The 17776-nt window shown below is 36.7% G+C and overlaps 2 protein-coding genes across 5 annotated transcripts in view; both read left to right on the forward strand.

Moving 5' to 3' along the window:
• Window positions 1-10234, forward strand: part of rab41 (RAB41, member RAS oncogene family) — a 28241-nt gene extending 18007 nt beyond the window's left edge. For 2 of the 4 annotated variants that reach the window (XM_051657894.1, XM_051657895.1), the window contains exons 6-8: window positions 2005-2098; window positions 6359-6425; window positions 8233-10234. In XM_051657894.1, coding sequence (XP_051513854.1) covers window positions 2005-2098; window positions 6359-6425; window positions 8233-8297 — 226 coding nt within the window. In that variant the 3' untranslated portion in view covers window positions 8298-10234. Of the gene's footprint in view, window positions 1-2004; window positions 2099-5702; window positions 5797-6358; window positions 6426-8232 lie in introns of all 4 variants that reach the window. The other 2 variants (XM_051657896.1, XM_051657897.1) reach the window with 1 other exon arrangement.
• Window positions 10235-11711: 1477 nt separating this feature from the next.
• LOC127417710 (START domain-containing protein 10-like) lies at window positions 11712-17711 on the forward strand. Its single transcript, XM_051657891.1, has 6 exons — window positions 11712-12510; window positions 12778-12925; window positions 13298-13401; window positions 13872-13989; window positions 14106-14158; window positions 15964-17711. Exons 1-6 carry the CDS (start codon window positions 12325-12327, stop codon window positions 16168-16170), a joined length of 816 nt encoding a protein of 271 aa, XP_051513851.1. The 5' UTR covers window positions 11712-12324; the 3' UTR covers window positions 16171-17711.
• The last annotated feature ends 65 nt before the right edge of the window (window positions 17712-17776 follow it).

The raw sequence follows: 17776 nt of genomic DNA on the forward strand, positions 1-17776 counted from the left end.
GGGGCAGGTTGTAAAACAAGAAGCATTTACACCTGTCGAGTTAAGAGATAAACAGCGGCAGCGGTGTTACACAGTATTCTGCTATGCACGTTCAGGGGAAACTTTCATCGGTGGAAAACCAGACTTTTAACATTACAGTTTGTAAATGCAATGACTGGAATTGTTCGGTTGAAGGGGGTACCAAACTGTGAATCCTGAACAAAACAGTTTGGTGAATACATGTTTACACATTAGCTTTCAGTCAGCTGACAAACAATGAAAGTAGCTACGTGGTTGCTAGTTAGCTATAAGCTTGTTGTCACGGAGAGTAAAAGATGGACCAGCATTATATCTCACCAACTAGGTAACAGCGTAGCGTGAAATCAACACTCATCAGACACAATCCACCACCGCACCGTTGTCTGCTGAGCTGCAAAAAGATGCTCTGATGTTTACCTTTCAATCTGCTACATTACTGACTGCACTGACAAACTATAGCTGGCTAACAGCAAACAGATGTGATAAACATGAGTGACATGGTTGTCAGGGACATGGTTAACGTTATTTTAGTTATATTGAAAAGGGAAAATGTTGGGGTCATTGTTTATTAACTTTCGAGTATGTATTTCACAAACTAGTTAGCAACTTACTGTGAAGACACCGCTTAACTCCGACCCTGTCTGCAGAGCCACCGTCAGCTCAGCTCTGTAAACAATGGAGTCGGAGCACGCTCTGCTGGACAAACTACGTTATGACACCAATTCAAGCATTGTTTTCTGCATTATATGTTCTGAAAAAAAGTCTTCATATCTGCAAACATATACACCGATACCGATATATCCATGAAAGGCTAATCGGTAGGGCACTAAAATGCAGAATGTAATGGAATATGACATATTTGGACGAAAATGAATGTTTGAATATAGAATTAATCAAATTAAAATTGTGATATGTCCTAGTGTGGTAATTAAACTAAAAAAGTCTCTGATTTAATTGAATAAACAAATAATCTTCAAGTGATGCATCCTTCAAAATGAATGTGTAGAGACGGCCGCCCATACAGTGAAAACACCTCATCATGATCATCACGCGCACTCTTGTGTGAGATGACAGAGTCAGAGAGCACTCCAAAGTGCACAGCACATACAGACTATGTATTTATTTAATTGAATCACAGCTTTACGGGGATTAATCTGGGGATCACACTGGGCCATGCAGCAAACTGCTTATCTGGAGGTGAGAAACTACCGTCAAAATCAAACAGAAACGGCAAAATAAAAGCTTGATTTAAATGGACCCATGTGTTTTTGCTTAAATATTACCCTTGTTGGGTGCATAAAATGTCCTGGAAAATTGTGCCATGAAAAGAGTGGGAACCCTGGTCCAGGAACATGTTCCATCACATGATCGTTTAATTAAAGTGAAACCGGAGCACTTTACATTCACTATCAAAGTTTATATTTGTTCGTTTATACTTTCGCTGGAGTTTGGCGTGAGCCTCTGCTGACGGTGTGCACATCAGAGCGCTGAAAATTTCATGTGCTCTTCGAGACAGGAGCTACTCCTCCGGTTGATGTCCACTGTGCAGTTCAGTGACGCTCATCCAGAGTTAAACTCAGTGACACACAAACGCGCCGTTCATGGCATTTATACTGTATATTCGCTTAAAATTCCCTTATTTGGTCATTAAAATGTGATTGGAATTTAAAGTGCACAAGAATGAGTCAAAATAAATTTTTGTGGTAATCAGCATTATTCCACAAATGCTGTCGATTGAGCTTAACTTGTACTGAACCCCGAACATTCCTTTTAAGGCTTTTTTTTTTGTGTGTGTGTGTGTGTACAGTTTTCTCCTTGCCATCAATTTTAGTATTGTTGATTAATTTAAGCCATTGTTTGTTTTTTGTTCATTCAGTCTTGGTTTTGTTTGTGTTGATGTTATTTTTGATTTCCCATTACTACTCTTGTTTTTCATATCCATTCTAATTTGAACGGTTTCCACACCTCCAAAATGGAAAATGGCAGGCAAGTTTCAGTAGAGGCAGCAGAGAAAAAAGCACGGGAACTGAAAGTGTTGTACATAGAGACCAGCGCCAAAGCTGGCTATAACGTCAAACAGGTGGGTCACACAATACAGTTAAAGCATAGACCTTGGGCTTGTAATTTATATTCAACATAATGTCTATGATAAGAATGTGACATACTGTCGATTGCCACAGAAAATAATGAGTTGTAATTAGAAAGGGACATAGTAGAATGTGACAACTAAGCTGCAGAATTCTGCAGAAAGAACAGCAGATTTCTGCTGAATTAGAATGCCTATCATTCACAAAGTTCTATGCATCCCTTGTATATTTGTTTTGTATGCTTTCAGTTACCAATACATGTCTAGTACTCTTTGTTCCATTTAATACATTTTACCATGTCTACATCTGTCCTTCAGATTTTCCAGTAAAATTAGCACAGAAAATGTAAAAAGATCCACAGGCTCTGCCCATGCCTGGACATTTGTAAAGCACTGTTTACATGGAGTTGTGTTCTGTTCTGAGATAGTCGACAGAATGCCACAGAGGTTGTCCATAGACATTAAGTTGAAAGTAAAGCAGGACTCAACAGTAACAATGACCCAGGGCTAGTGTGAGAGAGGTTCAGAACTGTTGACAGAGCAGTCACTTGCCTTAAAGAGATCGTTCACCCAAAAATGCACACGAAATTACTCATGTCATGCACAAAGTAGATGTCCTAAACGACTTACCAAAATTATAGTTTGCTAATAGGAAATCTGTGGAGTGGTTAAATTAGTTTTAATGACTTCAACCTAAGTGTATGTTAACTTTTGGCTTCAACTGTACATGAACAATGAACATAAACTGTAAATATAATGCAGCACTAGACCATTAAAGGGATAGTTGACCCAAAAATGAAAATGTTCTCATTATTTACTCACTCTCATGATATCCCAGGTGTGTATGACTTTCTTTCTTCACCAGAACACATTTGAAGAAAAATATCTTAGCTCAGTAGGTCCTTAAAATGCAAGTGAATGGTGATTTCTTATCACAGACAGTCATCATAAACGTCATCGATATGAGCCCAGCTGTTAAATTAATGTCTTCTAAAGCGACACGATCTCTTTTGGTGCGAAAAAGATCAATATTTAAGTACTTTATAACTCTTAATCATCGCTTCCGTGAAGTTTCAGGAGAGGGTGGAGATCATGTAGTCTCTTGTGTGATATATTCACGTTGCCATGATACAGAGGTAATCTCATGTTCTCCACTCGGTTGTGACATCCAGGATAAGCACACAAACGCACAATTGTGAGTAAAGAAACAGATCAATACTGATCTAAACCAAAACCAGTGAAGCTTCTGTACAGTGTTCCTCCATCTCACTTGTAAACAGCGCTGCTCTTCCGGCTGTGACACACTTGCCTTAGTTCTCACGTGTTTCAAATGCCAATGCGATTACGTCACACGCTGTAGAACGGAAGCATGATTTAGAGTTTAATAAAGTACCTAAATATTTTATCTTTTTCGCACCAAAAGCGATTGTGTCGCTTTACAAGACATTAATTTAACAGCTGGAGTCGTATCGATGACGTTTATGCTGACTGTCTGTGATTTTTGGAGCTTCAAAAGAGAAATCTCCATTCACTTGCATTTTAAGGACCTACTGAGCCAAGTTATTTTTCTATTTTTCTTCAAATGTGTTCTGGTGAAGAAAGAAAGTCATACACACCTGGGATATCATGAGGGTGAGTAAATAATGAGAGAATTGTCATTTTTGGGTGAACTACCCTTTAATGGACTAGTGCTGCATTATATTTACAGTTTATGTTCATTGTTCATGTACAGTTGAAGTCAGAAGTTTACATACACTTAGGTAGAAGTCATTAAAACTAATTTTTTAACCACTCCACAGATTTCATATTAGCAAACTATAGTTTTATCAAGTTGTTTAGGACATCTACTTTGTGCATGACAAGTAATTTTTCCAACAATTGTTTACAGACAGATTGTTTCACTTTTAATTGACTATATCATAATTCAAGTGGGTCAGAAGTTTATTGTGCCTTTAAGCAGCTTGGAAAATTCCAGAAAATGATGTCAAGCCTTTAGGCAATTAGCTTCTGATAGGTTAATTGGTGTCTATTGGATGTGTACTTGTGGATTTATTTTAAGGCCTACCTTCAAACAGTGCCTCTTTGCTTGACATCATGGGAAAATCAAAATAAATAAGCCAAGACCTCAGAAAAAAAAAATGTGGACCTCCAGAAGTCTGGTTCATCCTTGGGAGCAATTTCCAAATGCCTGAAGGTACCACGTTTATCTGTACAAACAATAGTACTCAAGTATAAACTTCATGGGACCATGCAGCCATCATACTGCTCAGGAAGGAGACGCATTCTGTCTCCTAGAGATTAACGTAGTTTGGTGCGAAAAGTGCAAATCAATCCCAGAACAACAGCAAAGGACCTTGTGAAGATGCTGGAGGAAACAGGTAGACAAGTATCTATATCCACAGTAAAACGAGTCCTAAATCGACATAACCTGAAAGGCTGCTCAGCAAGAAAGAAGCCACTGCTCCACAACTGCCATAAAAAAGCCAGACTACAGTTTGCAAGTGCACATGGGGACAAAGATCTTACTTTTTGGAGAAATGTCCTCTGGTCTGATGAAACAAAAATGTAACTGTTTGGCCATAATGACCATCATTATGTTTGGAGGAAAAACAGTGAGGCTTGCAAGCTGAAGATCACCATCCCAACCGTGAAGCATGGGGGAGGCAGCATCATATTGTGGGGGTGCTTTGCTGCAGGAGGGACTGGTGCACTTCACAAAATAGATGGCATCATGAGGAAGGAAAATGATGTGGATATATTGAAGCAACATCTCAAGACATAATCCAGGAAGTTAAAGCTCGGTCGCAAATGGGTCTTCCAAATGGACAATGACCCTAAGCATACCTCCAAATTTGTGGCAAAATGGCTTAAAGACAACAAAGTCAAGGTAATGGAATGGCCATCACAAAGCCCTGACCTGAATCCCATAGAAAACTTTTAGGCAGAACTGAAAAAGCATGTGCGAGCAAGAAGGCCTACAAACCTGACTCAGTTCTGTCTGAAGGAATGGGCCGAAATTCCAGCAACTTATTGTGAGAATCTTGTGGAAGGCTACCCAAAACATTTTACCCAAGTTAAACAATTTAAAGGCAATGCAACCAAATACTAACAAAGTGTATGTAAACTTCTGACCCACTGGGAATGTGATAAAAGAAATATAAGCTGAAATAAAACATTCTCTCTGCTATTATTCTGACATTTCACATTCTTAAAATAAAGTATTGATCCTAACTGACCTAAGACACGAAATGTTTTCTACAATTAAATGTCAGGAATTGTGAATGGCCACTGACATTATGTATTATCACTTCACTGATAGGCAGTTTGTGAATTGTCCTCAAGTAACAAATGTGTCCTGTGTGAATGGCCCTTTGTTGAACTGCAGCAATGTCTTTTCAATGTAAAAATTTCAGACGTTTTTCAACAGAGCAATTATCTTTTCAACCTGTGACGGGGGTTCTATTAAAACACTTAATTTCTCTTTTTCCCCATTACTAACGTGAACTTCTGTCAGTCTCTCTCTTTCTCCTCTTCTTGACACATTTCTTTTATCTGCCTCTATTTCTTTCCGCTCCTCCTCGCTGCTCCGGCTGAGCAGACAGATTACCACGGAGGAGGGCGAGCAGAGGGCTAAGGAACTGAATGTCATGTTCATTGAAACCAGCGCAAAGACTGGCTACAATGTCAAACAGGTAGACTCCTGAGAAATGAGGATGGCCCAGCCCTAAGTACCTTTCCACCACTATATCTGCTTACTTTCTTTGGTTTCTATCTTTCTCTGCTCCACCCGTCATTATCCATTCTACTGCACCTCACATTGAAAGGTGTTGCTTCGGTCCTGTGCTATGGGCTGCTCTTTTATGTTTTTTATTCATTGCTGAATTGTATTTGCTTATTGTGCTCCTCACGTACCGTGCCACAAACATCCCTTGCATGTTGGCCAAGCATCACTAGAACTAAGTCCTCTACATGTGCTGAGGTGTAGTGCCATTTGCAATTCACAGAATACATGTAGAAGTTGATTTGTGCATAAGCTGATTATCAGTGTTCTGTATTGCTTGTTATAAACAGAATGAGTGTATCATTTGTTTCCTCATGCAAATATACTCTAAAATACATTATTTTTCTCTACCCACTTCGAGTTTAAATTTGTTTTACATTCTACTAAAATATATTTTGAAATGTTTTATTGCTGCATTGTTTGTGTAGATTTTACTCAGAGTTTTAACAAATAAAGTGTGTTTGTTTTCTTAGCTGTTTCGTCGTGTTGCTGCTGCTTTGCCTGGAATGGATGGTACACCAGAGAAGAGCAAAGAAGACAGTATCCTTAATATGCACCAAGTACTTCTGATAAAAATGACATGGCTAATATTTGAATTCACAATAATTTTATACATGTTTGTCTGATTGCAGGAGATCTGAAGCAATTCTGCTTTTCTGCCAGTGTTTTCAATCATATTATAAACTAGCCTATATGACAAAAACATGAATTCTCTGGAATAATTGTTTTATTAGTCCACAACTATTTCAACAGGATGCACAATCAACAGTTAAATACATGGTTGCCAAACTCCGAATTTGATTTAAATCAAACTGTAAGAACGATTGTTTGAAATCAAAGACATATTAACAAATATTAATAAAAGCATCTCAACCTGCACATCTTTTAACAACCTTTAACTCAATAGCAAATGTATCTAGGATCCCTAAACTATGTGGTGACACATGTGGAATATTCTGCATTAAGCCACCAAAATTAAAATTGAGTAACAAAATCTAAGTATAGATTTCAAAATAAATTTCTTTAGATTTTTATGACAGGTACAGTTATTTAGTTTCACTAGGAGACGATGACTGGCTCATCACAAATATTATTTTGCGAGTGACACAATGACCAGCGCTGTTTGCAAAAAATGCAAGGATAAACAGCAAAATAACTTGATTGCTAAAAAGGTTTAAAAAAAAAAGACTATTGCTAAAAAGGTAAAAAAAAGTGACTATTTTCACTAGGTGTAAATAGCACCTGCCACACAGTGTGGCTATTTGCACTCTAATAGTATGGTGGAAACACTGAAATAAAAGGCAAACTGCATCCCCAACTGTCACTTTAATGGTGTAGTGTGTACACCCGGGATCGATTTCCCCCTTTTATCCCACTTTGTACCATACTGTCTCCACTCTTAAAGTATTAGTTCACCCAAAAATGAAAATTTTTAACCACTGGAGTCGTATGGATTACTTTTATGCTCCCTTTTGGATTTTGGAGCTTTGAAATTTTGGCACCCGTTCACTTGCATTGTGAGGACCAGCAGAGCTGAGATATTCTTCTAAAAATCTTCATTTGTGTTCTGCAGAAGAAAGAAAGTCATACACATCTGGGATGGCTTGAGGGTGAGTAAATGATGAGAGAATTTTCATTTTTGGGTGAACTATCCCTTTAATATTTCCTCTAACACTTATAATAATAAATACAAATTCATATAAAGGTTGATTGCCTCAGTGATTTGTTCACAGTGAAGGTCGGGGAGTTTAGAGAGAGGTTTGATACGGGTAAAATTAACTGTGATTTATTGTAGTAATATTGTAGTAATCGTTTTTTTTGGCAGAAGCCATAGTTTTAATGCAATTAACCATGGTGTTACTACAGTAATATGGTGTTATTATAGTAACCATGTTTAATTTTGTGGTGTCTATGATTTTACTACAAAATATCATGGTGATACTTTGGTTACTGTAGTCAAACCATACTTAAGGGGTATAGGGTGTCTGTGGGACTCTAAAAACACACAATAAATATGCTGCAGTGATGCCCCTTTATTAAATGTTAGTATTTAATTAGGGGTGCAAATAGTATCTGCCACTATTTTTACTTAGTGCAAAGAAGATTCTTTTGGTTGCTATTTACACTTGCACTCTGCCCAGAAAAAGGTAATACAAAATGCAGTTTCATGGCTGGTAAGAAACATGGCTGGTAAATGTTCATCTGCCAAAGCAGGGGTGGCAACATTTTCACTTTGGACCATGTCTATCTTTATTATTCAAGGTTAAATGCATACTTTTAAAAAAAATTATCCATTGTAAATCTTCTTTACATTTCTCACTAACCGATCCTTAACCTAAACTTCCAGTGATTGACATCAAACTAGAGAAGCCTCCAGAGCTACCTGTGACTGAGAGCAGCTGCTCGTGCTAGTAACCACCCTTGTCCCTCACCAGACCCAGTGACTTTTCAGAGTAACCGTGTGGATGTGCTATTACTCTGTATTAAAATGGATTCCAAAAATACATATAGTAATGGGAAAAAAATTAAATCACAGCATAGATTACAAATGCTAAAACCATTCAGATTCTCGTCTGTTCTGGCTGCATGGCATTATATGGGATTGCAGACTGACATAGCTCATTTGCTTTTGAGTTTCTTGCACTTATTTTAACATCAGTGCTGTCATAGTTGTTGTGAATTTAAAATGTTGCAGAGAATTCAACTGTCTGAGCTGGGGCTGATAATTTTAGGCCTTTCTTTTTTAGTTCACAGGAGGAATTGGAAAAACTAGATAATACTGTATTGTAAACTTCTGTTACTGCTTAGTATGATTTTTTGTTTTTGTTTTTACATAAAGATTATGCACTATTCTGTTGAATACAGTAGTTTTTGTCCTAAGTTATTTAAAAGAAACATACTGATGGCATCACTTCCATCTTTAAATCATTGTTGTGAAATGTCATCACGGACGGAATAACATGTACTGATTAATCTCTATAATTGGATGTTGTCATGTTAAATATGGCATTAAGGACCAGATATCATTTAAGGGTCTTTTGTTTCAGGATATGTATGTATGGCCAAAAAAAAAAAAAGTGTTGGAAGCAGTTTGTTTTTATGAACAACCTCATTTGGGACAGACAAATGTTATTCTGTAATCTTAGGAGGATTGCATGGAAATCGAATGTATTGCGCTGTGGAAAGAAAAGAAAAAAAGATTAGGATATAACATTGTTAGAAAAGGGAAGTTACTTTGTATTCTTATTTAATTCATTAAAACACAAAACCTAAGATATTTAATGACCTATCCACAACTGTAGTTACAAAACCTAATATTAATGGTAAAAATGTGTATGTACTAACACAACGTTAATGTCTATCTAAGTCAACACATTGTTCTGAGCTTGGATATGGAAAGCGTCAACAATTCACACTAAGGGGTGCACAGTCTTATCTGGAGTCCCCCTGCTCATCCGCTCATTTTCTGCCTTGTTTTTTGCTACGCAAGTGTAGGAACAGCATGCAGTTTAGGGACGGTTAAACACAAAATGCCTTGCTTGTTCTGTCATAGTGCACCAAATCAAGCCACATTGCTGTGGTTTTCTAGAGCCTATTAACATTGCATAGAGCTGCTGAGGTTTTGTTAAACGGGATATTTAGATTTCTTCCTCAAACGCAGCTGTTGCTTAGTGTACAGACACGTCTTGGTATTGCTCGTTATAAGACTGTTGGTTTCATGTGTTTATTTATTATCTCACTAGTTAGTGAAAAAAATTGTTGTGTGCTTGACAGGAATGGCGTTAGCAATGTGTGGGATACAAGTGGTTGATGTATAATTTGTATTGCTGCCTGGCTACTGTATTACGAAGACCTAGTTGTTTCACTATCTTGCCACTTAAGTCACAATAATCAAGACTCTCACTCCCCTATTTGTAATGTTGGGTTTCAAGAATTTAGCTTTAATTGGCTTTTATTCACTGGGCAGGTATCACTCAACCTCTAGCACAAATCAGTTCCTCTCTGTCTCATTCAACTGTAAACCAACAAATCTTTCATCACTGAGACAAAAAATATCAAGTGTGTTTTAAACATTAACATTTATTATAATTTGATATGTAAGAATTAAAAAAGGAATGAAAATCCTCCTGAAAAGCTCTATCACGTTATCACTGACTGAATACTCAGCCGTGTGCTATTCTGAAGTATGTTGGTCTGTTTGAAATACGCTGTCTACTAGTGTTTAGCAAAGTTTGTGTGAACAAATTACTATTATTATTTGCTGTAAAAAAATTAAATAATAATTATAAAAAAAGGAAGGTTAAAGAGACACCAAAATGTATCACATTAATAAAAGATATTTCACCAAATTTGGTTTGTCCTGCTTCTCAATATATTATTACAAATAGTCTCTGTGCCATATAGCCTATATATTTGGATGTTTCTTCAAGTTCAGGCACTTTTATATAGCACTGTGACTTCATTAAAACATTTTTCACACCCTCACTAGTCAGTTTGTTAGCTTTGTCCAACTGTGTATATACATGCATCACAGGAGATTTTTATCACTTTTTCTGAAAGTCATGAATATTCCCACCACAATGTAATTTCCACACATCTCAGATTCTGTATTGTGTTTAATAGAATTCTGTGGTGGAAATAACACTTTTTACGTTTTTGAAATAAAATGGCCAACACCTTTGTCTTTGGCTAATTTCATAGCTAACATTTGATGTATTCTAAATGCACACAAATCGCAAACATTTTCACACTTTTTGCATAATTTGGCAAAATTCCTTCTTAATTGGAAATTACACCAAAGAAAATCATGCTCACAGGTGATAGGCCTATTTACCTTGATTTGACTTTTTCTTCAAACATCACTTGTCCCATAATTCATTTCAGGTATGCTATTAACTGACACTTTTGTCGACTTATTTAAAGGTGCAGTAAGCAATTTTAACATTTCTAGAACCTCTTTTAGCAAATATCGTACTCAAACTTTAACTGACAACCGTCAAACTGACCGCACCCCGTCACATAGTGATGTTTCATTGCACCTATTTCATTGATATCTTTCAGAGAATATGGACATTTTCATAAAATTGATTACAGCACCTTTAAAGGGATAGTTTACATAAAAATTACAATTTCTCATTTACTCACCCTCACGCCATTCCAGATGTGTATGACTTTCTTACTTCTGCAGAACACAAATGAAGATTTTTTTTTTTAAGAATATCTCAACTCTGTTTGTCTTCACAATGCAAGTGAACGGTGACTAGAATGGGTCTCTGCAGGTCCAAAAAGAACATAAAGGCAGAATAAAAGTTTTTAAATCCATATCTTCTGAAGAAATATGATAGGTGTGAGTGAGAAACCGATCAATATTTAAGTCCTTTTTTACTATGAATCTCCACCTTTGACCAGCCCCAACCTGTAGGTGGTTGAATGTGAAAGTGTAGATTTTCAGTGAAAAAGGACTTACTGTTTCTCACCTACACCTATAATATCTTTTCTGAAGTTATAGATTTAACCACTGGAGTTGTCTGGATTGCTTTAAAGCTGCCCTTATGTCTCTTTCGGACCTTTACATTTCTGGTCACTTGCATTGTATGGACACACAGAGCTGAAATATTCATTTAAAAATCTTCATTTGTGTTTTGCAGAAGAAAGAAAGTCATACACATATGGGATGGTATGAGGGTGAGTAAATGATGAGAGAGTTTTCATTTTTGGGTGAACTATCCCTTTAACAAGTACACTAACGTTTGCGACAACAACAACAAAAAATGTTAAAAGGGGCAACATTCTTGTGGCTGTGAGACAATCGAATTTTTTGGAGAAAAAAATGATAGATTACATTTTAACACAATGAATAGTGAAATGGTTTATTTTCTTTTTATTTGTTCACTCTGTTTTTAGATATAGTTTTAAACATGATCATTTGTATATTTATAATGGATTAAAATTGTTTAATGTTTAAAGTCTGAGCCCAAATCAGTAAAATCACAAAATTAAATTAAAACTTAGATTGTTTAGGTTATATATATATATACACCCAAAATGGTGCCAAGTTTTGTCAACTGGTCTCCCTTGAGTAGTATATAAAAGCCAGTGCAGTGGGTATAAGTCAAGATAATGTCAGTATCTTAAATCACTGTCGTTACTGATAGGACGTCTCAGGTGGAGCGCGCACCTTGCTGTTTTGTTATACACCTGCTCTACTACCGGAAGTAATGACGAGATTTTTCCACGCGCAAGCGTTGACCTCAGGTGAGGAATTTATGGCAAGAATCTTGTCGAGCTTGAAATGTGAATCTGTGACTACAGAAACTGCGTCTCACCCTCTGTGTCGACAGAAGCATATTTTGTCTTGTCAGTAGGAAGATACTGATACTTGTTCGGGAATATCTGTATTTCTTGCTCTGTTTTCAATTGGGAAATTGTTGTTTTAGGTATGTCTCGCGGTTCAGGAATTATTCCAGATGAGTCCATGTTTAATGAATTCAAAAAACAATGTGTGTCAACGGAGAGTTGGCTCAGCAAGTACGATAAGAATAGCATGGAGGTCTGGGTCGAGATGGCCCCTCTACCCTCGTCCCAAGGAAACAAAGGCAGCTATTCCAAAGTGCACAAAATCAAGGTAAACTGTTTGCCTACTACATGTTACAGGCTACCATTATTTCAGTAAGAGAGTCATGTGTAATATGAGCATTTAACAACAGTCTGTTGATTCATATAGTCCTTTACAAAGATATGGTATCAAGAATAATCATTTAATGCAGTTCACTTGGATCACTTTTTCTTTTTGTGAAGGCAGTTTGATTTACTTGCCCTATTCTGTGCATAGGAGCACTGTGTGTACTGTTGCCATAACACAAGTATGCAAATACATTTGTTTCCCATACAGTGTAGAATAACCATAAATGATGTGTCGGCTGCTACTATGTACGACGTGCTTCTCGACAGCCAGTATCGGAAGACATGGGACCCTACAATGCTTGAGAGCTTTGACATCGCTCGTTTGGCACACAATGCTGATGTGGGCTACTATTCATGTGAGTCAAGACCACCGATTGCTGATTTCTCTTTTAATCTTTTCAGAGCTTATTTCATGTCTCATGTTCATTCCAGTATTCTTCTTGCCTTTTGGTAATAATCTCATTATAACATTCCTAGCTGACCAACAAGCAAATCTGAGAAACTGCTTCAGGGCAGTGGCTAATCCCAGTGCCTGGGCTGAAGAAAAGCCTACAGGGATCAAATTTTAGTGTGTATTTATAGTCAATACCAAGATAATGTTGTTCCGCTTTTTCTTCAGCACTGTGACAAGCTTTCCAGATTAGGAACTGTTTATGGGCCATATCCTTGCGGGCCTGGTAAAGATGTGTTTTTCACCTATTCATTGAGTTTTTGAACTTTGTTCACAGGGCTTTGTCCAAAACCATTGAAGAACAGAGATGTGGTAACCCTGCGTACATGGCAGGTGTCTGAGGACGAGTATGTGATCATTAACTTCTCTGTGAAGCATCCGGTACACCATTTTTTTTTTTTTATACCTATTCTCTTGCGTTATGTATGTCTTTGCTAGATTTACATCCACATACAACCATACATTCAGGACTTGATTTAGTTGAATTCTCTTTAAGCTAATGGACAATATTGTGATTTACTTTATGGTGAAGTGAGTAATTTCTGGGCCACTAGGAAGCACCAAATGGAATTGGACAAATTACTGTTTTAAAACAGGTTTCCCAAACACTCCCCTTGTCAACCATTAGTCCTAAACAGATAGTCCCTGAACTCAGGCTCTTTGTCGGTCTATTTGGATCGCTCGCACAACAGAGTCATGTTTTGATAGCACCAGTGTTTACCCTTTTCAAGAAGTCATACTACAAATGGCTAACTTGTAATTGTTTATCCACGTTAAGCTGGGGTAAAATTTTAACATCGAAAATGACATCAGTTTCAGCACCGTTAATAAAGTTTTGCTTACATTTTTAGAAATATCCCCCACGTAAGGATTTGGTAAGGGCAGTTTCCGTTCTAACGGGTTACCTCATCAAACCAACAGGGCCTAACAGCTGCATTTTCACATACCTCTCACAAGCTGATCCCAGAGGTTTGAACAAATTTACTACTACTTTTGAGATATTCACCTGTCAGTTATTGACCTTTTTACTTTTGACTTTTACTTTTATTGCTGTTTTATAATAGTTTTTAATATCAATATTTAAGGGTCTCTTCCAAAATGGGTTGTCAACAAAGCATCTCAAGTTCTGGCTCCAAAAGTAAGTAAATGTTTGCTTTTTTTCCTAAAGATTCAGTAAATGTACTAGTTTAGGACCCTTTGAGCATGCAAATATATTTAAGGTTTGAGAATTCACAATTGTTACCATGGTAACATACTGGAAGATCTTGTACTGCAGACACTCACGCAGCACTTGCTGTGCCCAAGAGTGAAACTCGTTTATCTTGTTCTGTCTCTAGGTTGCATGACTTGTCATCTTTTTATTATTTACAATAGCATGAATAGCTTGAAGGCTCCTGATTAATGGAAGTATCTTTAATTTTATTAATCATCAGTGATGTGCTTTGACATGGCAGGCAGTTGCATTTTAGACTACCAAGTATGCAAATATACTTGTGGTCACTCATTAAATGGAGTGTTCCACAGGTTGTAGTTATCCTGAAATGAGGTATTTCCTTACTATTTTACATAATCCTCCTTTTTGCACATTTTGGGTTTGATTAAATACATATGCTTTACAGCAATATGTTAGGAACTATTGTTCATTCGATTTATTTAAATTTAGAGATGGCCTCCTTCAGGACGAGGCCATATGTGGTATTTATCTAAAGGCTAGTACACAATAACCCAACAGCTTACTAACCTTTTCTGTGTAAAGTTTTTATCTAATATTACAACTTCAATGTCATGACAACATAAATCCTGTAATCTAATAAATGCCGTAAGGCTGGCAAATTCCTGATTTTAACACACTAAAATCATGTTAACATGCATAATGTGTATGTCTTGTGGCTATACTTTTGAACATTTTTTAACTCTCTGACTGTAACCACAATTTTTGTTCGTATTGAAATAAATGTCAAAATAATTTTTTGTGGAAATCATCATCATGCCACAAATGTTGTCAGTTGAGATTAACTTGTATTGAACCTGGAACATTTCTGTAACTCATTTAATGTTTGTTTGAGCATTATGAAAATGAATGTTATGTTTCCCAACATTCTAAATCCAACTGGCATCATTAGAATATTTGAAATGTTGACATTTATTGGGGTAGTGTACGGTCTTAAAATTTATCTGATGAAAAAACAAAACATTTATAGCCTTGTCTGAAATCATACAACACCTCATCTGGTTGGGCTGTTTGCAGTATTACCAGATGGTATCTCTGTCCAAAGGGCATGCTGATAACAGCCTATACCTCACTCTTGGTGTGTCATTTACTATTATTGAACACTATTGCTGAGAGTTGGCTCTCCCTCACCTTTTACCACTGAATCAGAAATTCGTTTTTAATCCCTTGGAAACCATTTTATATGGATAGTCTCCAGTCTTTGCATTGTTACTGTATGCTAACTACTGTAGATTCACAGTGCATGTCTATACCCTTATAAAAAGGTACTGTGGAAGTATCACAGTAGTCCAAGGTTAAAGAATACAATAGAACTAATTCCGCCTTCTACAATGATAATATCATGCTGCTGCTTTTTTTTTTTCTTTTTGTTATTGGACGTATAAGTGTGTTTTTAAAGTGCTTTTAATTTCTTTTTACTTTCCTTCATAATACTGGTTTATTAATAAAACATCAGGACCCATTACGTTCGGTTTGAAAAGGTCAAACTTTATAGGCATTATTGCACGCTCTGATCATTGGTGCTGACAAACCAGAACCTATTTGTAGCTGTGCTTGAACAAAATATTTGGTGTAATTCTTCTAAGTCATTGCACTGCCGTAAAACGGGATTCCATTTCATTGATTGTATTACACAAGACAAACAACCAAAGTTCAGTGTGACTTCCACTGATACTAGTGGCACTCCCTCATTCTCTTCTGTCATTCAACAGGTCTTAAGAAGTGTTCACATGGCAGGTCAAAAATACCCTGCATGGAAGGCAGCACATTCTCCTGACCACAAGCCATGGCTGTACCCCATACAGAGCGAACTGCCCATGATGGATCCAGCAGAGCTGTCCATCCAGCGTGGAGACTCGCTGGAGAACGTGGATGAGAGCTCAACCAAAGACGCCCAACAGAATGAAGACAGCAGCTAAAATGGCTCCACAAAAAGGAAATATACGGACAGTCTTTTAGACTCTGTGTCCATGTCACAGGGTCAGTCCATTACATCCCACCCCACTTACATGGTCAGCTTTGTGTTGTTGACACTAAACATTCCTCCCTCTCGCACACAGAAATTGTTTACAGACATTGTGCTCAGCACTGTAGAGTTATCACTTTGGTACATGTGACCGATGAGTAATAGGAATATCCATTTGATGTTTACCGCATAACTTTGCACTTACTACGCACAAGATAATCCATTACCTAAAATGTCTATTTTTTTTTTCTTATGGCAGTGCACACACAACGTAATGGTGCTTTATCAAACAATAGAAAATACTATGCAGTTCTGCTCCTTAATTTAAAACATTTAAAACAATTTTTTTTTGCTTGTTTTGTAATTTATTATTAAATTAGTCGAAATCCAACTGACATTTTGGAAATGCAGTTGAATAGGATGTTTAATTCTTTGATTCGTAGATTTAATAGTCATCTTAAAATATCTAGTAGGGGAGAGGTAACTTGAAATGTCTTTTGTTTTTGTATTTATTTTGAGTGCCTTTTAAAGAGGTGTGTCCATATTGGCATGTGTGCAAGAATGAATGACTGACACCAAACAACCAGGGGAGAAAACTTGTTTAATGTCTCTGTAATATGACCAAAACAGTGGTATTACCTCAGATTTATTACTTAACGTGGTATTATTTGAGTTGCCTGCAACAGGCAGAGGAAAATGTATGGAAAAGTTCATGATAGAGCTGTTCTGTACACTTAAATTATGTACTATGTGTTAAGCCCTTAAGCATGAAAGAAAACAAAATATTAAAGGAACAGTTCACACAAAAATGAAAATTATCTCATCATTTACTCACCCTTATGCCATCCCAGATGACTTACTTTCTTCAGCAGAACATAATTTTTTTTAGAAGAATTTCTCAGCTCTTGTGGTCCATACAATGTATGTGAATGGGTGCCAACATTTTGAAGCTCCAAAAATCACAAAAGTCAGCATAACAGTAATCCATAAGACTCCATTGGTTAAATCCATATATTTAGAAGTGATATGATAGGTGTGGATGAGAAACATATCAATATTTAAGTCCATTTTTGCTAGAAATTCTTCTCCCTGCCCAGTAGAGGGTGTATGCATGAAGAATGTGAATACAAAAAAAAAAAAAAAATAATGGTATAGTAAAAATGTATTACTTTAATGCTGACGTGTGATTTTTGGAGCGTAAAAAATTTGGCACTCATTTACTTGTATTGTATGGACCTACACAGCTAAAATATTCTTCTAAAAATCTTAATTTGTGTGCAGAAGTAAGAAAGTCATACACATGTGGGATGGCATGAGGGTGAGTAAATAATGAGAGAATTTTCATTTTTGGGTGAACTATCCCCTTAACACAAATGTGATACCAGTGTTGTTTAATTTCATGCTAGGTTTTCCAAAAAGCCTTTCCCATTAAACATTGTCACTCCAATAGGTTGGAAGTTGCCCATATTTCTAATGAATATTTTTCTTCAGGGGGAGGATGGATATGTCAGTTTGTGTGTTTGATATAAATGAAGTCCTCACTCACTGTTGGGTTAAAT

This window comes from Myxocyprinus asiaticus, chromosome 27, assembly GCF_019703515.2.
Source record: "Myxocyprinus asiaticus isolate MX2 ecotype Aquarium Trade chromosome 27, UBuf_Myxa_2, whole genome shotgun sequence".
Taxonomy (NCBI): Eukaryota; Metazoa; Chordata; class Actinopteri; order Cypriniformes; family Catostomidae; genus Myxocyprinus; species Myxocyprinus asiaticus.